The 25,524-nt window shown below is 50.8% G+C and overlaps 1 protein-coding gene across 2 annotated transcripts in view; it reads left to right on the top strand.

The window, feature by feature from the left end:
• The first annotated feature begins 3,567 nt into the window (after nt 1-3,567).
• The window catches only part of Lmo1 (LIM domain only 1), a 37,090-nt gene continuing 15,133 nt past the window's right edge, over nt 3,568-25,524 (top strand). Inside the window, exons 1-2 of one of the 2 annotated variants that reach the window (XM_029540082.1) lie at nt 3,804-3,994; nt 8,726-8,985. In XM_029540082.1, the coding sequence (XP_029395942.1) occupies nt 8,961-8,985 (25 nt within the window). In that variant the 5' untranslated portion in view covers nt 3,804-3,994; nt 8,726-8,960. Of the gene's footprint in view, nt 3,995-8,725; nt 8,986-25,524 lie in introns of both variants that reach the window. The other variant, XM_021198200.2, reaches the window with a different exon arrangement.

Below are 25,524 nucleotides of genomic sequence, written 5' to 3'. Positions count from 1 at the left end.
TTCATCAAGATTTAGGGCCCCACACAAGAGCAAGATGGGGCTGGCTATTTGTATCATCAGCATGCAGCATTAGTTTCTCTTCTATAGTAGCTAGGTCTCTCTCTCTCTCTCTCTCTCTCTCTCTCTCTCTCTCTCTCTCTCTCTCTCTCTCTCTCTCTCTCTCTCTCTCTCTCTCTCTCTCTCTCTCTCTCTCCCTACCTCCCTCCCCTCTGTGTGTGTGTGTGTGTGTGTGTGCCTCTCTGTCTTCCCTCTTGGATGCTCCCTTAAGGTTCATACAGGCTCTTTCCAGAGTCAGGATGGCTGTAAAGTGGCTGGAGTCTCATGCGGAATCCTCCATGCTAGCCCAGATGTATAAATTATCAAAAGATACGTTTTCTTCTTGGAGTAGATGCAGCCTATGCCATGCACACGGCTTAGGGGGTGAAAGGCAGACTTTGAGGTCCCAACTGCTCCCATTCACCAGATGTGCAAGTATAAAGAGCAGCTGGTGTCAGTTTTGGGCAGTGGCCCTGACTGGTCACAGAGAGAACTAAACATAGGGAGTCTTACATATTGGACCGGTAAAAGAAATAAACTGTTGGGCTCTGGTCCCAGTCTATCCCTTTGACATCCTGGGAAAACTTGGTGTTCTGCCTCCGAGGCTCCATTTTGAAATATGCAGCTCAAAAAAAAAAAAAAAAACAAAACAAACCAGACCTGAGAGCTGATCTCTGACCTCAGGGCTGACTTCTCATCCCCCATGTCTCCAGACTCAAACACAAATCGTTCAACAGCCTCAGCCTCCCTGTACACAGCCACTTGTGGGAATGTAGAGGACAGTGCCTTTGCAGGACCGTGAGCAGCAGGGGGAGCCTCTGTGGAGATGGATCTATATGAAGAGTCACCAAGGCAGGGGCACAAGCAGATGGCACTGCGCAGTTATCATCTAAACTGAAGCAAGGGGCATGGTAGTGGCCGGGTGTCCCCAGCCTAAACTGATAGGCTAAGCATACCCAAGTGTATTTGTTGATTAAACACGGGGAGCCTAAGCAGGGTCTGGTGACAGCTCAGTTGGTAAGTCCTTGCCTCACAAGCCTGAGGACCTGAGGACTAAGAGCCTAGGAGTCAGGGACAGAAGAATTCCAGGGGCTCAGTGGTCAGCCAGTCCAGTCTAACTGTTAAGAGCTTGTGTCAACGGAGACAAACAGGACAGTGCTCTTGGGGGAATGACATCTGTCTCCCTTAGGGTTTTATTTCTATGAAGAGACACCATGACCACAGTAACTCTTATAAAGGAAAACATTTAATTGGGGCTGGCTTACAGTTTCAGAGGTCCAGTCTCTTACAGTCATGGCAGCGCGTAGGCAGGCATGGTGCTGGAGAAGGAGCTGAGGGTTCTACATCTTGATCTTCGGATAGCAGAAGTGACTGAGAGCACCACTGAATGTAGCTGGAGAATATGAGACCTCAAAGTCCACCCCCACAGTGGCATACATCCTCCAATAAGGCCACATCTACTTGTACAAAGCCACACCTCCTAATAGCGCCACTCCCTATAGGGCAAGCATTCAAATACATGAATTCTCCTACTCAAACCACTAGGACATCTGAGATTGTCCTCTGGTCTCTAGATGTGTGAGCCCACTGACATACACACTGCACCTGTGTGTGCGCGAGCACACACATACATGCATGCCCCTACACACACACACACACACACACACACACACACACACACACACACCTGCAGGTGCACACACAAACATACAGGAACACATACACATGCACAAGAAGCTTGTTTTAATTTTTAAATCACATTTATTTGTTTAGTTGGTAGGGCAGAGAACACATGCCATGGAGGTCAAAGGACCACCAACAAGAGTTCATTTTCTTCTTCAGCCATCTGGGTCCCCAGAATCCAACCCCAGTTGCCAGACGGCTGCAACTGCCTTTGCTTGCTAAGCCAACTCTGTGAACTGCCCCCTCCTCTCGCACCCCCCAAAGACCGTCAGAGCAGGAAAGGCACAAGGTAACAAACATTTGGCATCAGGAAGATGATAATCTGGCACTGCTTAGGGTGGAGAAAAAAGGGAATTGGCAAACCAGCCGCGGCATGGGTTCACCCAGGGCCTCAGCACTGGCGGCTATCTAAGCAGCCAATTTGGAGGCACCCTCTGAACAGCCTTCTTTTCATCACTAAATTGAACATAATTTGTGCAATAATTTCAGAAACTTTCCCAGATACTTTGAGACCATGTATAAAGATGGAGGGGGGCAGGGGGATCAGTGTGACTCTCCCTACTCTCCCCACCCCTCCATCAGAATGTGTTTTGATAAGTGGGGGCTTGAGTACAGCATAAGGACTACTAAGCCCACCCCACTCACCAATTAAAATTTTTAAGCCTCCATGGAAGGAGTGAATATTAGTTTCCTGATTTATAAAAGCCAAATGGATTAAGCTCATTCATTGCCCGAGGAAACAAAAAGGAAATCTTCAATACCTCTGTGCACATTGAGAACTCGAACAATACCAGTCTTTGGAAAGCAGAAACCTAATTTGGGGGAATCAATTACCCTCTGTGTCCCTGCCTCTGTGGGCTCTCTCCCTGGCTCCCTCAATAGAGATTTCCTGGGAGGTAAAATGTAGAGTTGGTCCACCATAAGCACACCCTCTCTCCAGCTTTGAGAATGGAGGAGAACTAGGATGGGGTGGGCAGAGCTGCCCCCGTGTCAAGCCTATGTGAGAGTGGGGGCTTTTATGGTACATTGAAGCGTGAGGGTAGTATTGAATGGGAAGAGGCAGTGAGGGGGAAAGGAGTAAGGGGAGAGGTGGGGTGGGAACTTGAGGGTGCCTGTGGCAAAGCCCAGTCAGTGCAGGAGCAGGCGAATGGGACTGGGTAGATATTGTGGAGTAGGCTGGCTCCAGCTTCACCCACGCCAATCTCCTGCCCCCTGCACCCCCCACTCTGCCCCTGCCTGGCTTCTCTTTTGTAGTCTGTGCTTTTCCAGGTTTGTAGCTGCAGTCGCTGGGCTATAATGAAAAAGGAGGGAGTAGCGTGGCAGGGAATCACATTCTCAAAGTCATACTGGGAAGAAGTACTCTGCATTCCTGTGCTGGGTCTCTAACCTTAGTCCGCAGTCCCAGACCACACCCAGCTCAACTCACACACGGAGTTGGAGTCCCACACTTACACTAGAACGTTCTTCCGTTGAAATTGCACACTCCCACACGCGATGGCACAAATGCCACCCTCCCCACTGGTCATAAGCTGTCTCAGCGGCCCACCACCCCACACATCCTTCATTCAGGCATGCGGTCACACAGGCACACACACATGCACAGAGTCCCTCACATGCACACACTCTGGCTGTGCTTTTGTGTTTTGTCAGAATTAATGAGAAAAGTTCCCGTGCCCTGCGGGTAATTAGTGTCCTTGGAGTTAAATAAGCTAATGGCGGGCACCTCTGGCCCAAGCAATTATGTTTGTGTATTGAATAATTGATTCAAAGGGGGGGAAGGGCCGCTAATCAGATCTGAGCATAATGAATTGATTTAATTAACAGGGGAGTCTGAGGGGCCCTGGGAAATGCAAGCTGCACTCTGGTGAGAGCGAGCACAGCAGACTGCAAGCGGGAACCCAAGCGCGCGGCTGCGGCGGCTGCTCCGGCCCCGGGCTCCGGCCCTAGCTCGGGTTCAGGCTCCCGCTTGGCTTGGGCCGGGTCCCAGTTGCTCAACCCACGCGGCTGCGGCCCCGCCCGGCGCCCGCCCCTGAGCGCGCCGCGCCCTCGCTCGCTCGCTCCTCCCGAGCGCCTTGCCCGCCCGCCCGCGGCGCTGCGCTCCGGGCGCCGCTCCGTCCGCCTTCGTCGGCGGCCGCGGGGCGCGGGGCCCACGCGCGACCGCGGGAAGCAGCGCAGGCGCCCCGTAGGCGACAGTCCGAGCCACGAGTCCCTTTGCATCCTACGCCCGCACCCGGCTGGAGCCGCTTGGGGACTATGGTTTTGGACCAAGAGGACGGTAGGTGCTCGGGGACACTTGGGAACAGCGCGGGCTCTGCCGAGGCCACCTCCATCCTGGTGACAGAGGCCCGGGCACCGGTCTCGACCGCTGCTTGGAGCCAGTTGGCGGCTTCCCGGAAGCTCGGAAGCTGGACGTGTGCCCTGTGTGTGTGAGTGTGTGTGGAAGGTGCCAGGAGGCTCTGCGCCGCCCCGTGTTCCTCGCCGGGATGAGGAAGTCTCTCCCCCACCCCCAGCCCCGCGCGCATCCTGGAGCCTGTTAGCTGGGCACACTGCAGCCTGGAACTTTCTCTCTCTCCTGCCCCATTGCAGGCAATCGGAGCATACAGAGAACCAGTGGGGTGCGGGCTTCCCGGTTGTGGTTGTACCCACCGCCAGCCACTCTCTGGGCCTCCTTGAGTATTTTCATGTTTTTCCATGCCACAGTGTGAAAGGGAGCCCGAGGGGGTGCTCAGAGAGCTTGGCAGGTGAAGGTGTATTCTAACTAGCTTGGTCCTTGGGTCCTCCCAGCCTTGCACCTGGGGTCTGAGACTTCAGGGCCTACTTGGTGGGTGGTGGTGTCTTGGGCCTCTGCAAGGCTAGGATGTTGCATGCCATCAGTTCACCCAGACCACTTTAGTGAGTCTCCTGCTGGTTAGGATAGATGGGTGGACTAGACAAGAGACGTTTGGGGCCTTTGGGGTCTCCTACTGTTACCAGATCTCTGGTAGTCCGTTTGTATTAAGAATCTCATTTTCTCTCATTTTTGGCCAGGTGGGTTGGGGTTGGGGGAACTCAGGATAGTTGAGAGAGAATCTGGCTCTGCAGCTCAGGCTGGTCCAAAGCTCACGGTGTAACCTAGGCTGGTCTGGATCATAAGACTGCTGTAAACTTTGGGTCTCACAAAATCTAAGTCTACCCTTGGATCTAACTATTCCCTCCCCCACCCTCCCCACCCCCCCAACACACACCTGTACTGTAGGTGTCTGGAGAAGTCATCTCTGTACCATCCTCAGGCTGAGGAGAGTCATTCAGTCATGCCTAGAGTATGACATAGTAGGACAGAAGACTCCGAAATTTAGAGTTGGGAGCTGCTCATCACTAGGAAGAGGGTCTGTCTGTCTGTCTGTCTGGTCTCCTCTTTGGTCCCATTAATTATTGTCTTGTCCTACCGTCTCCCCCATGGTGATCAATTGTCTTGGCTTGTCCAGGGCAGTCTGTTTTTGCATAGAAAGTCTGGTAGCAGAGGCAGTCCCCAAGTCTTAGGGCAGACCTGGGTCCTCCTAAACCCCTAGCCATTTAGGGGCTCATATACAGGGGTGGGGTGGCTCTCCTGGAGGGGCAGAGTAGATTTGTCAGTTTTGGCTTAGGCCTTTCTAAGGCCTGTTTATGACTGCAGTTTCTGAGAAGGCCTCTCTAGACTCCCAAAGAGGGAGTTTGCCGACAGTGCACTTCTCCCACTGTAAGCTGGCTGCAAATTCCTGTGCATCGGCTGCTTGTGTGTGTGTAGTGGAAAGGCGGGGAGGGTATCAGAACCTGGTCAGCAGGCATCCTGATGGCATGGCAAATGCTGCTTCACTCTGTCCTGTGACTGCCACGTGCACAGGGAAAGGACCCTTGTCACCCCGAATACCTCTCTAGTAATCACTTGGCCAGTGTGTAACCCCATCCTGGAGATAACTTCACTGTGCTTCGGAGAAAGGCCCTTGGGCTCCTGCATGTTGGCCAGCCTCTGGAGATCTCTGGATTGATCTAGTCTGCCTGGGCCCTTAGGCATCAAGTGAAACTGTCCCCACCCCCAATGCAGGAACCCTTTTCTTTGGATGTTTCTGCCAGGTACAAGGATGAACTGCTGGGACCTGTTCAGAAATATGTAAGGCAGCTAGCAGCCACCCCCGTTCTCTTCCTAGATACTTTGGGGACTGATCAACGTGTATCCCCTGGCTGTCCCCAGAGGCATTTGGAGAGCATTTTGGAGCAGTTTTGGTGTTGAAGTGAGATGGCTCATTCACCACCTGTGGAATGTGTGGAGTGAAAACTGTCTCTTCCAGCCCTAGGGCATCTTAGGATTCCACCCAGGACCAGGACATGCCTGAGAGGAGGACAGGAGGGTGCGGCTCACCTATGAGTTTAAGAGAGGCCACGCTACATGTGAAGCTCACATTTGGCTCCTTCCTAAGCCCCCGGGGACTTGTTGAGCAGCACTGCCACTTAGTTCTGGGGTTCTCCCTTCAGAACGAATTAGGGGGCCATACTCTTAGCTAGGATGTAGAGGAAGCCACCTGTGGGGACAAGCAGCCTTCACAGACAGCACCGCTTCCCCGCCCTGCGGATATGCCCTACCTGCTTCTGCAGCTCACTGCCTTGTGCCTCAGGTTTGGGAAGCAGGAGTCCTGACTCCTCAAAGGGATGCTGACCAAGTGGCTGCCCGTTGGGTATCTTGGATGCTGGCATGAGTGGAGGTTCAGACTCGAGAGTGGGGATGTGATCCAAGCTGACTGAGTCCTGAGTTGTGGGTCAGTCAGGACCCCAAAGCAGGGTGTAGGTCCCTGGGGATCAGGAACAAGACTACAGACCTTTTGTCTCCAGATAACCCAGAGATAATTCTTCAACACACTTCCCTTGCCTGGCCCTGAACTTGCTACATTGATTGGCCCTAGTTCAGAGAGGGGGTGGGGGTGGGGGGAGGCTGCACCAGGTGGGCCAAGGGGGGGGCAGCAACAATGAAGCTTCCCCTCACACCTTGAGGGCACAGCCCTGGCTGCAGTGGCAGGGGATCAAGCTTGCAGTCCTGAGGGACAGTGAGTCTGAGCAAAATGATATATTTAACATCAAATATACTCAAGGACTATTAGGATTAAGTATTCAAGATGAAGGGGAAAGGGAAACCCTCTGAGCTGAGAATGAGGCATCTCATTAGAAACAGCTGCTCTTCAGTCTCCTCAGAGCCTGACTTCCCTGCCTAGGAGAGAGGAAGGGCTACACTCCCCACCCCATCCTCCTTTAAAGTATGGAGGGGGCAGGGGCGGCTCCTAGGATCTAAGGGGAATGCTTGCCTTTTGGTCTCCTGAGTATGAGATAGTGCCCCACCACATTGTCTCTGGAGCACCACAGTTACCTTTCACATGCTTTTCTGTGGCACCTTTAGAGCCAGAACAGATGTGACTAGTTCATAAACAGGGAAACTGAACTGGGAGCATGCCTTTAATCCCAACACTTGGGAAGCAGATGCAGGCAGATCTTTGTGAGTTCAAGGCCAGCCTGATCTAGGGAGTGAGTTCTAGGACAGCCAGGCTTCACAGAGAAAACTTGTTTCAAAAAAAAAAAAAAAGCAAAACAAAAACAAAAACAAACCCAACAAAATGGGAAACTGAGGCAAAAAGAAGTGACTTTTCAGATCTGTTTTGTTTTTTGTTTTTTTTGTTTTGTTTTGTTTTGTTTTGAGACAGGGTTTCTCTGTAACCTTGGCTGTCCTGGAACTCACTCTGTAGACCAGGCTGGCCTGGACTCAGAATTCTGCCTGCCTCTGCCTCCCAAATGCTGGGATCAAAGGCATGTGCCACCACTGCCTGGCTTTTGTTAATTGGCAACAAATGGATAGATTCCCAGCCTATAGCTCCACTGGAGCTCCAGCTTCCTATGCCAGAAACAAGTCCCCAGCAACTGCCAGGACCAAGTTCCTAACATCTCTATCTCAAGGCCTTCTTGAACTGAAAGTCATCATTTCCACTCCCATTTTGGAGCTCTAGAATATCCAGGATGGGGGCAGGGCACCCTTGAGGGTTTAAAAGTAGGTGGCCTTCCTGGAGTAGGCAGCCTGGACAGGGTTTTTCAGGGAAGCAGATTCTAGGAGGAGAGGCACTGGACCTGTCTTCCTTCCTGCTGTGTGAGCAAGAATTGTCAGCTATATCCAGTGCCTTAGAATAGTGTGTGGTACATAGTAAATGCTCAATAAATACTTGCAGACGAAAAAACACTTTCAAACAGCTATGCTTCTTCAGAGCGAAGCTGAAACAGGATTCTCCCTCTGCACAGAATCAGGATGTTGATGGGTGGTGGGAAAGGGGGCAGCATGATACCACTGTGATCAGGGACAGTCACTGTATTACTCACAGGAGGAATTTTGTGTCCTGCAGACGAATTAACTTTGCTAAACAACTATAGAATCGACTAGAAACCCTAGGCAGAGCTGGTAAAGGGAAATCATGGTTAGAGAAATAGCTTTCCTATGAGGAAACAGAAACCAAGGTTGAAGGGCGTGGGACAGGCAGCATCCACCAGAGTGACATGGGAGACCAGGAAGAAACCTTGGTACCCTTTGGAGTCATTCGCCGAACTGGAGCGGAGAGGCCTCCAGGTGGCGCTGCAGAGCCGGGCAACCGCGCGTCTCCACTCCCCATTAACCCGGCAGGGAGGGGGGCCTCGGGAAATGTGTGCATTTATTCAGTAGCAGGAGTGCAAACCTCATACATTGAGGGAGAAAGGCAGCGGGAGACGGCCGCCGAGATTCCCCCATCTCTTTGAATATAATTTCAGATTGAGATTCAGATTAAATCCGAGGGGAAAACACTTTATGAGGCTGAAAGCTGTGTCGTTGCCAGAGCCAGGGTTATGAGCTATCAAATGCAATTACATTAAGACAGATTATACTGGGCAAATTGAGCCATTTAGAAGGTGAGAATCAAAGAAACGGCTCTGATCCTCTCTTCCCCCCTTCTCTCTCCCTCTCCCTCTCTCTCTCTCTAAATTGCAGTTCGTAGTTCCTTGCAATTCTGAGGCACAAAAGTAGGTGAGACTGCTTTTGTATCTGCGAAGTGCTTCACTCCTGAATGTAATTCTAGCTGAGTGCAATCTAGGTTAAGAGCCGGACAAGCGGGTAATTAGAGCCCGCTTGCTGCCGGAGGACCGGCCGCCCAGCCGAAGCGCGCCCGGAGTCGGCGCCCTTTTCCCGGCCGAGCCGAGCAGCGGCTGGACACGGAGCGCCCGAGATGATGGTGCTGGACAAGGAGGACGGTAGGTGGCAGGCAGGGGTCCCGACGCCCCCAACGCCTTCACCGCGGCGCGCGGGATGCCACGCACCGGGACTCAGGGACACAGACGCGGGGCCACGCCGGGTTGTGGAGTCAGCCAGCGGCCCGGGGAGGGAGGACGAACCCGGGTGGGGTGGGCGAGCTCCTGGCCTCGCGCCCCCTAGGTCTCCAGGTCTCCGGACAGGCGGGCGGGGCGAGGCGATTCGCCGCGGGGCGGCGTGGAGGTTCAGAGTGCCCTTTGGTCTCCGCACCCTGGCGCTTGGCGCTGAGCGTTTGGTCTCTGCGGCTGCTCCTCGCTCACCGCAGCCATCACCCCCGCGCCCGCCGCGTAACCCGAGAGGCGCTGAGTGCCCAGCAAATCAGCAGCTTCAGGGAGAGAGGAACTGGATAGAGAGCTTGGGGGCGAGCGAGAGCGCGGGAGGACCGTGCAACAGCCGGGATGCAAGAGGGGAAGGCCAACTGGGTCCTCCGGGGAAACGCTGCCCACCAGCATGACTTGGTGAGAGAGACATCTCCTGTGATGGCCTCTATCTCATGTCTCCTTGAATGTTAAGGCGGGAGTTTGAGCCAGGGGAATTGTCCCGCCATGGGCCAGTAGCACTCCAGAGGGAGTGATTTGAGGGTGGCCTAGATATATGGTCAAGAGCCTGGGTGCATTCAAGACGGCTTCAGAGCTGAGAGGTCACATGGCTGTAGACCACTAGCAGTTGGTCTCATAGACCCTGAAGTCATTTTTACTGGGAGTGCCTTGCACTAAGTGGCCTAAAAGGTTGGGGGATCCCAACTGTCTTGAAGGTAAAATACAGCCTGTGTCCTTGTGACCTAAGACAGGCAGCAGGTCCAGGGAGTGGCTGCCCCAGAATGCCTTGGGGTCCTCTGTGTGTTCTGTAGGTGCTGTAGGGAAAGGTGGGCAAGATTGTTGGCAAGCCCACTGTTAATGCCATTTGGGTGGGGACTGGAAAGGCTAGGAGTAATGGGGCATCCCCAGGAATCCTCCATTGGGTTTGTGCCTTCTGTCCACGGAGGTGTGGTTGCCGTGACGACTGCTGGAAACCAAAACTTAAGTGACTTGTTCAAGGTCACACCAATGTTCAGTTGGTTGCAGTCTCCTGCAACTATCCCGGACTAACTATACCTTCTGAGGTATCAGAAGGAAAAGGCCTTAAAAATGTTCAACCTGGGTGGATGTATGCAGGGAAGACATAAGGCCGGTCAGTCCCCAAAGACAGGCTCTTGGCATGAGTGAAAGAAGAGATAAAAGGGGATCTAGATGATTCTGGGCTGGCTGAAGGATAACAGCCTCTTCAGCACATTCTCCTCTATTCACAGACCCTGGAGCTCCAGGAGGCCATCAGAGTATTGGGCTGGACCTGTTTTATGTAGAATGCAAGGAGAAGATGAGATCTGAGGTCAAGCCAGACAGGGAGAAAAGAGCCATTGATTTGGCTGTTTTCATCAGTAATTCCTTATCCCGTGTTACTTCAGATTACTCTCGCCCAGCTCCAGAGCTCTCTCTTGGTTATCTACAGGAACTGTCACTACGAGAAGCATGTGGAAAGCAGGGTGCATCTTTAACCAAAGTTATCCCACATGCTCAGCTCCCCAGGTCTAAGCCAAGAACCCAGAAGACCTGAGTTTTGTATGAGGGAGCCATCAGTCTAGGAAGATTAACTATTTGTTGGCAAGATGGCATTTCCACCTCTGCCCAGGGTCTGTCCTAGAATGGTCTGGGCTCTGGGGAATAATGCTAAAGGGACTGGATGTCTGGAGACCTTCACACTTGCCGGGTAACTGGATATCTTGGGCATACGATTCCTGTGGTCCTCACCAGAACTACAGAGGGGAGCTCAAGACGTCACTTCATCTCTTAGCTGTACAGCCAAATAATATGGTGCCTTTCACCAATGGTACTACTGGTCTCTGGGGTCCGTGACAACATAAGGAAAGCAGGTGGCTGGGTTCCTGAAGGTGGCATCTGCATTGGGGAATAAAGAAAAGCTGTGTTTACACTCACCTGCCTCTCCACACCTACTGCCTAACTTCATACGCAGTTCTGCCCCACCAGAACACAGCCTCCTGAACTGCATGGCAGATGTGGCGCCCTAGGCCCTAGGGTGTGTTCCTCTGCTGCACAGAGCACCCATTGTCTGGCAGCAGCAGGACCTCAGGCCTCCCATCAGTCTCCCCCAACACCTTTTTTGTACCCGACAGCATCTTGAGGCTGGGCTCTTCTGGTTGAAGCCAGCTGCAGAGGACCAAAGCCCTCGCTCTGCTGGGCTGCGGGGCTTTCATGTTGCACTTCTGAAAGATAATAAAATATCAATCGTTTTGCCCTAGCAACGGGTTTAAGAGACTTTCTGAAGTATTGAATCGTCAGAAAAAAACTTTTTTTTTTTTTTTTGCTTTTAAGCACAGTGCATTATTAATAAAGTGATCCATTAGGTCGAGCAGTGAAGGGTCACCACAGAGACAGAAAGATCTGTTTTGCAAATGGTTAAACTTCGGGTTTTAAGATTAATTGCTTTCATTTGGACGCTTGCTCTTGGCTTAGCTATCTCCGCTTTACTGGAACTCAGGGTTCGGGCTTTCTAAATGCTGTGGGTCTCCCTGTCAGCAAAAGGGGTGGCGAGCTCCTCCAACTCTCCTGGAAAGATAGCCCATCCCCTGGCACCTGCAGCTTGGGCTGGCTCCAGGCTATGGACTTGGAGTGTGGGCAGAGGAGACTGAAGTCCCAGGGGAGCAAAGAAACTCCTGCTCTGAACCCTGCAAATCGAATTTGACCTTCACTGAAGGAGAAGAGTCCCCCCACCCCCCCACCCCCACCCCCCCAGTGGGGACCAGTTTGAAGAGTAAGACCTTGAGCTGTGGAGGCCTGGGCAAGAGAGGATGCTACAGGCACCCAGCTGGGAGTGCCAGCATGTTCCCAAATGCATGCTGGAGCAGGTCTGGTCTGGGTCTAAAGGCCTCTGTAAAAGCCCAGCAGGATGGCTTGGGTGACCACAGGATGCAGCTGGCACGTTGTGGAACTAAACAGCAGACATGATTCCCAGAACATTTTTTAATAAGTAAAAAAAAAAAAAAAAAAAATGCTTAAGGAGAAGGGAAGCCGGGTTGGGGAGGACCAGACAGTGGAGTCTTCAATTGTTAATGACTGCTAGGAACACAGCCTCACAGCTGACTCAGTTTGTCTGTGAGGTTGCTGCCAGCAGAACCTCCTGGTCTGTCCCATCATGCCTTGGTCCATAGAGTAGTGTGACCTGTGGAGACGGAGACTGGGAGCGGGTCACGGTATTGTTTCATGGCCGAGACCCTAGCCCAGTGGGTACTACAGCCTGCTAAGGGCTAGTAAAGGCCTGGCGTGGATGGCAGAGTGGGGACTCCATCTGGCATTCACCTAGTGCCTGGCAGGAGGGGCTGTCTTCACTCACACCTGCCTTAACCAGCTTCAGCAGCAGCCACTCTGTGCTGGGAGGGAGGCGTCATACATCCTGAGCAGCAGGGCAGTCACTGCCCCTTCCTGCACAAACTCAGCCAGCCCTGGGGTCTGTAAAGATGAGGCTCCCCCACCCCTCCTGGGAGGCAGAGCAGAGAGGCAAGGGTTCCGCTCAGCTCCCCTGTTCATCCATTCATTCTCCCACACAGAGGACTAAGGGGGATGGGGGACAGGGAAACAACATAAATTGGTCTGTCGTCCAGAATCCATGTCTCACTAATGTACCCAGATTAACTCAACTGTAAATTGTCTCCTTGGATGGCGGTGTCTTGCTAAAAGTTTCCCATATGATTCATGATTTGGATTGCTTTTAACGGCTATTGGCTAAGCAAGCCGGTGACTGTACAAGGTGATGCAATTGGCATTAGCGAGGGGAGGCACGGGAGCGTGTAATGCAGTCAATACTGCATTAACTACTGATGCCCAATTACAGGGAGCCTTTCAGGAGCATTAAGACCAAGGGAAGCTGAGATCACTAGCCGCTGCTCGCCTAAAAGCTTCACCCTTTGCATGCCGGGGCTCGGCACTGGCACGGCCACCTGCTTGGTCTCTGTGGCTGCGGGAGCTGCCCGTCTCCTTGGCTCTCTCTCTCTAACCCTGCCCCGCAAAGATACTTTTAGCACATGGAAATATGCTGGGGTCTGCCTCTCACCTCTTCTGAGAATTCATTTCCTCCCTTACACCCTCTCCCAAAGGAATCAGACCTAGTGGCAGGCCAGTGCCACCTTCTTTAATTTAAAGGGCCTCTCAGCAGTTATGAACAGGACTTGGACGTGGTTTACTTTGGCCTCTCAGAAGGATGACTGCTGAGGAACATCGGTGGCAGACCCTCTGTGGTCCTGGGAGAAAGACTCCTGAGATTCAGCCTTGTCTGGGCTGCCAGCCCGAGGCAGGGTGGGGAATGGCTGTGGCTGCATGGGCTAGGCCACCTTTCAGTAGAAGACAGAGCTGTGGTGGTGGAAATGGGGAGAGTGATGCCCATGAATGACCTGGGCCATGCGGAGTTCTGAGCAGATGCAAGTTCAAAGATTTGATGCTCCCTGCACCTGAACGGTGCTCCCCGCATCTGAACGATGCCCCACATGTGGCAAACCTATCTCTCCTTCTATGTAACAAAGACGTCAAACTTTTTGCTTGGATCAGTCCTCCAGGATCACAGGACCTCCCAGTACAGTCTGATCAAGGCATTAGACAGACCGAGGGGTGGCTAGGACAGACGGTAGAGAAGGGGACATTACTGCACCCTCTACCATTCTGCTGAGCTCTGCTAGTGCAATGTCTGCTCTGTCTGCCATGCTCTGTCCAATGTTGGGGCTGCTTTACCTCCAAACCCTCTCAGCTCTGCAATGAGAACAGTTCCGTCTGCCTACATTGTTACCAGAATTAAATGAGGTACTGTCTGTGCACACACTGGGCCAACAGGAAACTCCATCGCCATGGTAGGCATCTCTGTTCCATGCTCAGTTTTAGCGCAGTCTGAAACAGGACCGGGGTCCAGTCCAGTGGCATGTTCATTAACGAGAACTGGACCATCCTCACTGTCCCTCCTGGCTCTTGGTCATTCCTGGGAGACAAACTGCCTTTACTTTTTACTGGTGTCTGGATCCTCAAGGCAAGTGTCCCATGGGGAAAGCCTTCAAGAATACTCTTCCATTTATATGGGGGCGGGGCCTAGATTAAGGGTCAGAGAAAGCAAGAGAGTTGTCCAGGATTATGTGGAGAGATAGCACCCCAGAGCTTCAGCATCTTTCTGGTTTCCATGTCCAGCTGATGTCCCAGGTCATGGTGAATTTGGGGGCAGACCATCAGATGTACTGGAACAACATGCCTGCCTGGGTATCCATTCATGGTCCCAGGCAAATTACTGACCTCCCAGTTCTCAGATGTAAGGCCTCCTAGAAGGTGCCAACGGACACACATCTGTCCCGGGCCTTTGGAGCTGAGAAGTCCCATACATGTGGATGGCATAGCCTATCCTGCCTATCTGAGTTGCATGGAGAGCAGATACACTGAGGCATGCATGAATCCTCCTAGTACTGGCTCTTTCTAAAATGAGGCCTCCTGGCAGGTCCCTACTCAAGATACAACCATACCGTGAAGGCACCTTGGAACGGTTGCAGAAGCCGATTTTGTGCATTGCTCCCAACTCTGAGCTCAGTAATATGACATCAACAGTTTGGAATTGGCCACAGGGCGAATAGTTGTACTCAGGGAAACAGGTCCTTTTCCTGGAGTGCCGGCGACGGCTGAGCTTCTCAGTACATGTCTAGGTTGCGTTTCAGTGGGATTTTGGACCGACCCCTCTCTCTTCTGCTGCTGCCATCTTCCATCCCATCTACCGTCTGTCTCCTGGTGCTTATTACAGCCAGAGAGAGCTGACCTCTGCCACCTCGGCATTCATTCTGCCTAAGGCTGGCTGCCACCCCAACCATCGCATCAAAAATGTAGATCTAATGTGTACTGGCTTGTGTTCCGAGTAGCCCCAGTGTTTGCCTCCATCGCTTTGCTCCTGTTGCTCTCCTTGCCCCACACATCATTCCCTCTTATTTGGCATCCTCAGAGACAGCATCCACCTAGCAACAAGCTTGTCTCTCATTGGTTGGCTTGTGTTTATGTTCTAAGGGAGGAGCCCACTGGGACTGATACAACCAGAGACAAATTAAAGCAGGTGGTGAGCGGGCTGAGCTAGGTTTCAGGGACAGATACCTAGTATGAAGGCCTACTGGGCTGTATCACCAGCTCCTTCTCCCCACCCCTTCTTCTAGGCATGGGCTGGCTTTTCCTGAGGGACCTGATGATTTCAGTATAGTCTAGCATGATTCAGAAGACCTGAGCTGTGGTCCTAGTTGAGAACTGTGTGACTTCAGACAACTTATTGGGTATCAGTTTTCTTCTCTCTACAACATGAGCTGTACCCGGTATCTACTGTCCACAGATGCAATACACCAGGAAGTCTCATACCCGTGGGAACATTTCCTCTCTGCAATGTGATTTTTTTTGGTCCTTAGGTATCATAAATATACAGCAGCTTTTGTCTTAATAAACCCTAAACACTAGTCATTGCCCAATGCATATGTATCAGTGATTTCTACATCACCAACCAAAATTCAGCAGCTTGAAACAATAAGCATTTATTTAGCCTACAGATCTTTGGGTTGGAGATTTAGGCTGGGCTAGGCTGGGAAGTTTTTTTCTGATCTCAGCTGGGTTTACTCAAACCTGGAGGTTGGAGGATAGCTGCTCAGATGCTGGGGTAAGAAGACTCAGGACCCTTGTCATCTAGCCATGTCACCTGGCTAGTTATCATGACAGAGATGGATCTAGAGAGACTGGATACATACCAGGCTTCTCGGGGCCACTGTTTGGTGTGGGGATATTGTCACATTCCGCTGGCAAAAATAAAACACAATCATCCCAGATTCAAGCGGTTGGGAAACAGGTTCTACTCTTAAAGATAGGAGGTGGCAGTTTATATCATGAAGGACATGGCTACAAAGAGGTATGGAGATCAGACAGTTTTAGATCCACCCTTCCATCCATTCCCCAGCATCCTCCCTGTCTGATCTCCTCCAGTGCCCATCACGACCTTAGGAAGAAGCCACTCTTCTTATCCTCATTTCACAGATGAGAAGTCATGATACAAGAGCCTGGTGGATTGGTCCAAGACCCCACAGCTTCCTAGGATCAGAGCTGGGCTGTGAGACCAGGAGGTCTGACAGTGGAGCCCTGAGCTCATTCTCTGGCTTCATTTCCCATCTGCCATCCTTGGGGCTGAGAACTCCTGGGAGAGCCTGTTTGAGGAAGACCTGGGGTGGGAAGGAGCTCTCTGTGTGTGTGTGTGTGTGTGTGTGTGTGTGTGTGCCTGTGTATGTACCTGTGTGTATTTGTGTGTGTGCCTATGTGTGTGTGTATGTATGTATGTATGTGTATATATGTGTATGTATGTGTGTGTGCATGTATGTGTGTGTGTGTATGTGTGCATATTTTAGAGCCCTGGGCCCGTTCCTCCAAAGACAGGATTTGGGGTAGAAGCATTATGAGTCCATCTCCACTGCTTCTCCCCACCTTCCTCTGTCCTGTGAATTCACAGGACAGCCCGGAATGGGGTGAAACTCCATGGCCAGCCTTAACTGGCACACATATGCAGATGCAGGACACATCAAAGTCATCAGTTGGCCCCTGGCCTCACAATAGGGCAGTAAGTGGGCTGGTGAGAGGCCTGTGTACATTCATAAACCAGCTGATTGAAAAGCAATATTTCAGATAAATACAAGCCAGCGATCTATCAGTGGTTGTAATAAAACCCAGGCTTCAGGCTGTGATTTTATTTTGAAATAATAAGAATTGCTTGATTCTTTTTACTTGAGTTACCATGGTAATTCCGGCGTGGAGCGGTGTTATATTGATTTAGAAAGTGGACAGTAATATTTCTTTTGTGTTATTCTGTTTCTGGGCCTTGATTTCTAATTTCTGCTTGGAGATTACTTTTATAAATTTCTTAAGTCCTTCCACTTTCTCTCCCCCCCCCCCCAGTATAATTTTCCTCTCATGCACCGCAATGTTCTGAGCTTATTGGTTTGCTCTTATTTTAAATTAAACTTGCTGGTTTCAAATATTGAAATGACATCTTTGTCTGTGTCTGTACTTTGGTTTAGCAAAATATTACAGTCTGACGCTCTCTGCTTAATAATTTAAGGGAGGTTTTCTGTCGGCCCTCACTGGGTGCTGATAACTTATGACTCAACCAACGCAGGCCTTAAACTCGTGACATTTTAATATTGTGTGGCGGGAGCAGCCGCCCCTCTGCTCTCAGTCTCCGTGGAGAAAAATCCACCTGGCACTCCAGAAAGGAGTTTTAATAATTCAACCTTGCTGCTTGGCTTTCTGTGACTCCATTGAAATGTGTGTGTGTGTGTGTGTGTGTGTGTGTGTGTGTGTGTGTGTGTGTGTGTGTGTGTTGGTGGGGAAACCTATGCTTTCCAGAGAATTCAGGACAGTGCTAGCCTGGACTCCCAGGGCCCACAGCCGGCACCCTGATCCAACCCAAACTCCAAACTCCATCTTTCCTTGGGTATAAACGTAAACGGCCATCCCTGGTGTCAGACGAGAAGGGTTTGCCCGTGAACACCAGAGAATGCTTGAACTCTGTGATCAACTGTTTTATCTTGAAAAACAAGTGCATCTCACACAGGTTTTGAGTCAGATAGACTAGGTTCAAGTCCGGCCTCTCCACACTTGTTTCCCAGGCCTGTCCTCCTGAAGAAAGCTCGTAGCTGTCAGCCTGTGGGGTAGGATATGTCTGTAGACCGCCTCAGTGACCTGTGGGGTAGGATATGCCTGTAGCTCACCTCAGTGACCTGAATGGTGGTAGATGAGTTACCACTGTGTAACAGATAGCTTGGAACTTAGCACCTTGACACAGAATACAACTGTCATCTCAGTTCTGTGGAACAGGGGGGCTGGGGCGGTTTGACTGGATCCTCAGAGTCTCTCAGAGATGGTGATGATGGTATCTGGCAGCCAGAGGGGCTCTTCTCAGATCCACCTGGGGAAATGATCCCTTTCCGCTCTCTAATTTGCCTATAAAGATTCAGTTCATGGGCAGTTTGGGCTAGAGGCCTCTCTGGCTGCCTACTACAGGTGACTGACTGCAGGTCCACTTCTGTGGGCCTCAGCACTGCACAGCAGCCTCTGCACTGTGGTAGCTTGCTTTCTGAAGGCCACCAGTAGAGACTAAGGAGGAAGTCACAGTCTGCTTCTGCCACTGTGCCTTAGGGCTCAGGTGGCTCCAATGGCTACCTGCACTTTCCCCAGTTATAGGAAGCTCAGCTTCTATCTGGAACTGTCACAATGTCTAAAAACCAACCGACCAACCAGCCAAAGCCAGGGGCTCATATAGCCCAGGCTAGCCTTGAACTGATCATCCTCCTTCCACGACTCCATTTTGCTCCCAGAGTAGGAAATGCATATCCCAGAAAGTAGGTAAATGGCAGGGCTGGAATGAGGCCCCTGCCTGACAGGAGCATGGGGGAAATGACTGGTTCTAGTGTTATGAATTGAACACACACACACACACACACACACACACACACACACACACCTACCTCAGATGCACACATACATAGACATTCTTTCTGGATATGGAGGGTTCCAGACTTCAGGGTTTTTTTTTTTCTTTTTAATTTTGTTTTTTTTATTAAGTGGTAAATATGCTAAGGTCAGTTAGGGGCCCACAGAGCAGCTGTCTGGTGGGACTTAGTTGCTCAGAGCCTGCCCTCTCTCTCAGCACCTTGGAAGAGGTAAGGGTGGTCCCTTCTGAGCCAGCCTACCTGTAGCTGTTAGCTGAGAACTCCCATCCCTAATGGCTTTGCTAGGTGAGATGAAGACAGACCTGTGAGGTAGCCTAGGCAGAGATGGCTTTACAGTTCCCTGTGAGGGAACAGGACTCCTGTAGACTGGAACACTCCCACAGGTGCCTAAGGAGCACAGAGCTGGGAGCCAGAACTCCAACATCCCCATCCTGGCCCATTGCCCAGTAGAATGTTTTGGGGCATGTCCTATTCCCATTTACATTGGCAGAGCAACTGGACAGTTGGGCTGTTTGCTTTTTGATGGGGGGCTGCCTCTTTGAGGCAGCTGCATACCCGCCTCCCCTACCCAGCAGCCATTTCCCATCTGTGAGGCCTCTTCTTGGCAGGGGCCAGGACCCTGGGGAGCATTGGGCAGGGGGCAGGGCTCCCTGGGGCACCTGGTTGCAACCTGGCATCGACTCAAGTGTAGAGTGTGGTGTTTTCACCTGCCTGTTTGCCCCAAGGATGCCTTCATCCTGCTCTTTGATCTCAGGCAGGATTTATCAAATTCATGGCAAGTCTGTCTTACCCACAAGAATGATATCTCATTAGTTTTATTGAAAATGCAAAAAAAAAAAAGAATCCAGGAAAAAAATTAAAATCGGTTGAAATAATTAACACAGAGTTAAGCTGGCAACAGTCAGGCCTGCACCTGGTAAAATATGTTATTGACTAAAAATTGACAGAAGAATCAAATCTTCCTGACAAAATTTAGATCTGCAGAAGTTGGCTCCGGAAATATTTTCTGGGAGAAATAATTGTCACAAAAGAAGTCTCAACGGTGACAAACACTCTAATTTATAAGATTTGATATTAGCAAAAAAGAAAAGAAAAGAAAAGAAAAGAAAAGAAAAGAAAAGAAAAGAAAAGAAAAGAAAAACAAAAACCAAACCAATCATGGACCAAGCAGTCACTAAAAAAAAATTAAAATAATTGATCTTGGTGAAAATAATACAAATAAATTGGGGGTGTGGCTGGCTTCATAGTGTTGAACAGAAAAATTGATCAAGAAATCCAATTGACCCAGTGAAGCTTATTAAGAATTACTTTCTTAATTAAACCCACCACCACTGGTATAATTATTATGAAAATACAGGGATCAAGAACAAGATCCCAATAGAAGGGGTTTGGTGAGTCCATTTGGTCAAGTGAGCCAACAGGTGAAGGGGGTCCAGAGTGGAAGGTCAATCCAAATCGTAGATTCATTTGTCCCAGGATGAGGTGGTGGCCAGAGAGGTGGCTCAAAGCATCATGGGTATGACCGCGGCGTTAATCATTGATGGAACCACACTATTGTGAGCTGTAGCTATGCCTTGGTAAGGGTTGAAGATTTGTGTAGAGGCCAATGGGAGTACACAGAGGGCTGTAGGCAGAGTCAGGATGCTTTAACTAATCACTTGGGCCACTCTGTGAGATTGGAAGATATGAAGCTAAAAGCAGACCGTGGAGCTTGCAGTGGGAGGAAGGGACCCTCTTCCAGCTCTGTGATGATCACTCTCCACTCCTCTGCCCACGTGTCCTTTGTCCCTTCCTTTGGTTTCCTTCCTAGTTTGCATCCTGGGCCTTTGGAGGAGGCAGTGGAAAGGGGTCTGGTTTGGTCATGAAGAAGGTGTGTTAATGTCTAGCCTCAAGGAGAGAGAACCTCCAAGGTCTAGTCACTGCACATTTGGAATCTGTAAAGTTCTTTAAAAGAAATAACAGTTCCATGCAGGTCTGACTCGTTGCTGCAGAGGTGGTTTGCTGGCTTAGGAGGTGGCAAGCACAACCTTTGTCCCATGCCTACTCTGCCAGCCTCTGTCTGTGAGATCTCAGGGAATTGTTCTTTTGCCCACTGCAGGGTGACCCTGGGCATACCACTTAACCTCTCTCTCTGATCCTTGGCTTCCTTACAAATAAATCAGAGCCTAGAGCAGAGCATACTTAGCGTTCCCTACACAAATTCCAAGACTGAGGAACTATTGGTGGTTTTGGAAACCCAGGAGTACCTACCATAACTCCAGCCACCTTTCCTCTGACATCTCGGCCCTCAGCTCCTCAGGACCTGAGAAGAACTCTGAAGAATTATAGGGTAGTTTTCCTAAGGTACAGTTTTCTGAGATAGCGCCCCCCCCCTCATGAGACCCTAGGAGCCAGGCTTATACATAGAAAATGGACACATATCTGTTGATATGAAGGCCCAGACATCCCTCTCATAAACCAAAGCTGTAATGTCCCCTTCATGAGGCCATTTCCACAGATGAGACACATGGAAGCTAGCCTGCCTTTGTGGAGATAGCCCTTAACCCAGACTCAGGGGCAAGGGGCCTTTTTCTGCCACAGTGTATGCTTGGTCCCCCCTGGCTAGCCAGATGCTTTATCATTCTGACCTTTTCAGACTAGTTCCTTCAAGGGCATCTGTGCCTCCTTCCCTCTTGCCCATGTGCCTGGGGTTTGAACTTTCACCCAAACTTGAACCCTGCCCAAAGTGAGGCTCACAGACCCTGGGAAAGGGCACTATCTCTCCCCACCCCGCACTGTGACCAAGTCATTGTGCACGTCATTATATAGCTCTGATGACCCATAGGGCACAGGACGCACTTCACGTGCCACTGTGCATAGTCACACCGCTCTACATAGAACAGGTTCAAGGTTCTGAAAAACAGACCCTTCCCCATAGGCGTACCCTCTTTGCAGATAGGGCCTAGTCCTTGAAGGACATAGATGCTTCAACAGAGAGCCAATACCTGCTTCCAGAAGTGAAGTTACCTGCCGTCTGGTTCTTGCTGGGAATTCACCTGTGCTTATGATGGGATGTGTACATACTATGGCATATGTGTGGAGGTGAGAGGACTACATGAGGTCTTGGTCTTTGCCTTTGATCTTATTTGAGACAGGGCCTCTTGGGTGCACACCGGGCTGGATGGGCTGCACACTTCTGGAGATTCTCCTGTCTCTGCCTCTTGTGTTCTTGTAGTAGGACAGGGATTATAGACTCATGCAACACAGTTTCCAGCTTTTATGTGGGTTCTGGTGATAAGTATTTTAACCACTAATCCATCTTCTTAGCCTAAGATGTTTGTTGTTAAATGAACAGGGCTCAGGGCTGTTTATGGGAAAAATTCCCTAGTTGTCCAAGCTTCCAGAAGTGAGGTTACCTGCCGTCTGGTCCTTGCTGGGTTCTGGGATTCACTGTAACCTGGCTGGCCTCAGTTTTCTGGTCTGTGACATAGGGCTAGCACTCGTCCAGCTCACCTCAGGGGCTTTGAAAAGTAATTACTGCTTGTGGAGCATGCGAAGAATTACAGGGTGTTACTGCTTTAATTGTTTGCATTCTTTCTGCCCTGTAAGTTGGGTATGGCGGCTCCAGTTTTGCTTAGGAAAAAGCTGAAGTTATCCGAGAGACTAAAGAACCAGTTTACCTTGTTAGCCAGTGGTTGAGCCTCAATTCGAACCCAGGCATGTCAGAATTCTTAAACTCCGACTGATCCCCACCCCAGAAGCTCAAGTGCCAGTAGCAGGTCATCACCCTAAGAGGGGCATACAGGAAGTGCCTTTAGGTAAAGTTCTCTGGGCAAGTGGTTGAAGTAGGTAGAGGACAGCTGGGACCATCATGGAGACAGGACTGTCTCCTCGTCTGCTCAGGTCAAGCGTGGAGGAAGAGATTCTACTCAGCTGACTGAAGGTGAGCAGAAGCTTGGAGGCACCTGGGAGTTTCCAGTGTTTGCCGGTCCAGAGCTGCCAGAAACCTGGAGGGGTCTGCAGGAGTCCGTGGAGATTTCGCCCAGGAGGAAAGATGTGAGCAGGCCCCTCTGGTGCCCCTGATCCTCACCCCCACCCCTGCCTACTGATGCCTTGCTGGGGGTGGGGGGGACCTTGCCTGACTGCCTCAGTTAGCCTGAGCTGTAATAAAACACTTTAAATTTATTGTGACATTTGGATTTAATTAAAAAGTACATACTTAGAGAAGTAGAACATAATGGGTAGAGAGGCAGGGCGGCTTTTCCCCTCCTTTCTTCCCCAAACTAATTAGCGTTGTATTTTAAATTGTTTATGTGCCGCTAATCATCGTAATAAATCATTTATACTGAAAAAGACACACTCGGCTGTGCCCGCCGCGCGGGTTCCGCTCGCCGGGCTCTATCGCGAACAAATTGATCTAGAAGTGAATTTATTAACCACTGGGGAAGAAATCATTAGTGCTTTCTCTAAACATTCCCCAGGTACACTTTATCGCCACAGTTTATGCTGTAACTAAAAGGAGCATTACCCAGGCTTTCGCTGCAATTTCCTTGAAAACCAGCAGCCCACTCCCAAGCTAGGAGGTCCTTGTCTTCTTGCCCCCTATGTGGTCTGGGAACCCCAGCTGCTCTTCGGTGTTCCTTTTAAAATAAGGAGCTCCCCATGAAGTAGATACAAGACACTGATGCTCCTGTGGCTGTTTGTCCCCTGCTGAATGCTTCATGGTTATTGAGGTTTATGTCTTAGGACCACTATGGCATAAAGAGGGCCTGAGGTTTAGGAGAAGTGGGGGAGGCTGGGCTTGCAGAAACACTGGGATCAGAAGCTTGTTAGAGGGTTGCTTCCCTATACAATCTGAGAAGACATCAGCTGTGGGTTGACTATAGGTGAAAAGGGGCCCAGGGTTGGAGCACAGGACAAGATGGGACACCTGGAGCACACTCTAGTGTGTATCCTCTTACAAGCTCTGAAGCCGTCTCCAGCGTTTGGCTGGAATGGTCTATCTGCCCAGGTTCCTGGTGAGACCTTTTGCCCTGTGTATTGTGGTGACTTCACAGTCCCCCCAGACATGGCCTGACAGATGACAGACAGCTTGTCCAACAGGCAGCTCCCAGCTACAGATAGCATGTGGTACAGCTGGTAGCTGCATTAGCAGGAGTCTGTCTATTCTACTGACTGCCACATAGTGGCCTCCTGCTTCCTGGAGCCTGTGCTCTAGCACCTCCACCCCCACCCCCCTCTTTCCGGGGGCTGTGCTACACACACACACACACACACACACACACACACACACACCTGCTTCTCTGAGGGTGTGTTCCAGGTCTTCTCCCTCCATTTTGCTAGAAGGGAAGTTCATTCTGAACAAGGATCTTCCCCTGGGAGCCCATGGCTGGTCTAGAATCCATAGCTACCCCACCTCAGAGTCCACCATCTATCTAAACTGCTTGGCTCCCTCCCACTCCTACAGAGAAGGGCTATTGCAGCCCTTGGGGTGTCAACGGAAGCCCCAGCCCTATGCTGTTGTAGCTTGGACATAGAAGTTCCCAGTCTTTGTTTGTTTGTTTGTTTTTGTCTTCCTCCAGTGTCCGTCTCATAGCTAGCAGGTGCTGTGTTCTGCTGTTTTAAGACGGAAGCAGAGCCCAGCAGCCGGGTAGGCTGAGCCAGACTGTAGGGTCCCCCCTTTGTGCCTCCTGGAGAACACATTTAAAACTTTGAATTCAAAATTGATTTTGAAGGGCCCTAATCTATGATCCCCAACGCTCACGGTGTGTCTGCAGCTCCTGCCAGACTCTCGTTTTCTGGTTCAGCGAGTTGGTGCTCATGTCCCCGATGCTGTGAAATTGAGACTTGTCTGAGAGTGTGGGTCCTCCTCCTCCTCTGTGGAGAGTGCAGGCCTCCTGGGAGCCCCATTTCATTAGATGGGTGATGCGCTGGCTTTACAGGTGCCCACGATGTAGCTGAGTCACTGTCTGGGGAACACAGCTTCCAGACACGTCCCTCTGGCCACTCACAGATGTGTGGCTCTAGGCAACACACCCCTAAGGAACGCGGGGACTGGCTTCTGCAGCCTGGGATAGGATTGGGAGACTCAATTGGGAGACTCAAAAAAGGCTTGGGTCTGGAGTTCTCTATAGGACATTTCAGGGGTCTTTTCTTCCCATCGGCTCCTAAAGGCTCAACCTAGGTTACAAGGGGAAAGTGGTCATATTTAGATACCCAGAGGACCTTCAGAGAGTAGCAAGGTGGACAGGATCTGTGTGAGGAGCCAAGGGGTTCAGGACTGAGCTGTTGGCCTCCCACAGACCCATGAACCCTGCAGCTCTGCCCATCACACCCTGAGCAGGTCAGAGAATTTATGTGTAAAGGAGTCATGGGATAGAGCTCTGGGATTCACCTCTCAAAAACTCTCTTCAAAAGAGCTCAGTCCATGGAGTACTCTCTGTACAAGCATGAGGCCGAGGACCCACATTTGATCCCTGGCACCCATTGCAAACCCAAACATGTGTGCGTGCATATGGACAGGAGAAAAAAGTCGTCCGTGGCAGACAGGACTGAGGGCTATAACTATAGCTGTCTCTTTCTTTTTCTTAGGACCACCGAGCCACAAGTGTCTTGGGCTATGTGGCAGAGGGGCAGCAGTATGCCATCAGGGCCCTCCCTGCTCTGGACACCTGCCTACATAAATCTGCCCACTCCAGCCAGAGATGCTTGCCAGTAATATCTGGATAGCTGCCATTAAGTCTCTTCATTCATTTATTGAAGCAATGCTTAGGGCAGCTGTCAGGTTCAGTACGAGGAGAACAGTGGTAGAGAAGACAGGCCTCAAGAATTACACCTTCCAAAGGGAAAAGAAAGCAATGGCCAGTTGCTATTGAAAACTCAAAAGGAAATGACAGGGAGGGAGGGAGGGAGGGAGAGAGAGAGAGAGAGAGAGAGAGAGAGAGAGAGAGAGAGAGAGAGA

The sequence above is a fragment of the Mus pahari genome, chromosome 1, assembly GCF_900095145.1.
Source record: "Mus pahari chromosome 1, PAHARI_EIJ_v1.1, whole genome shotgun sequence".
Lineage (NCBI taxonomy): Eukaryota > Metazoa > Chordata > Mammalia > Rodentia > Muridae > Mus > Mus pahari.
The sequence above is the reverse complement of the archived record's forward strand: the minus strand, read 5'-3'. Positions and strand labels throughout refer to the sequence as shown.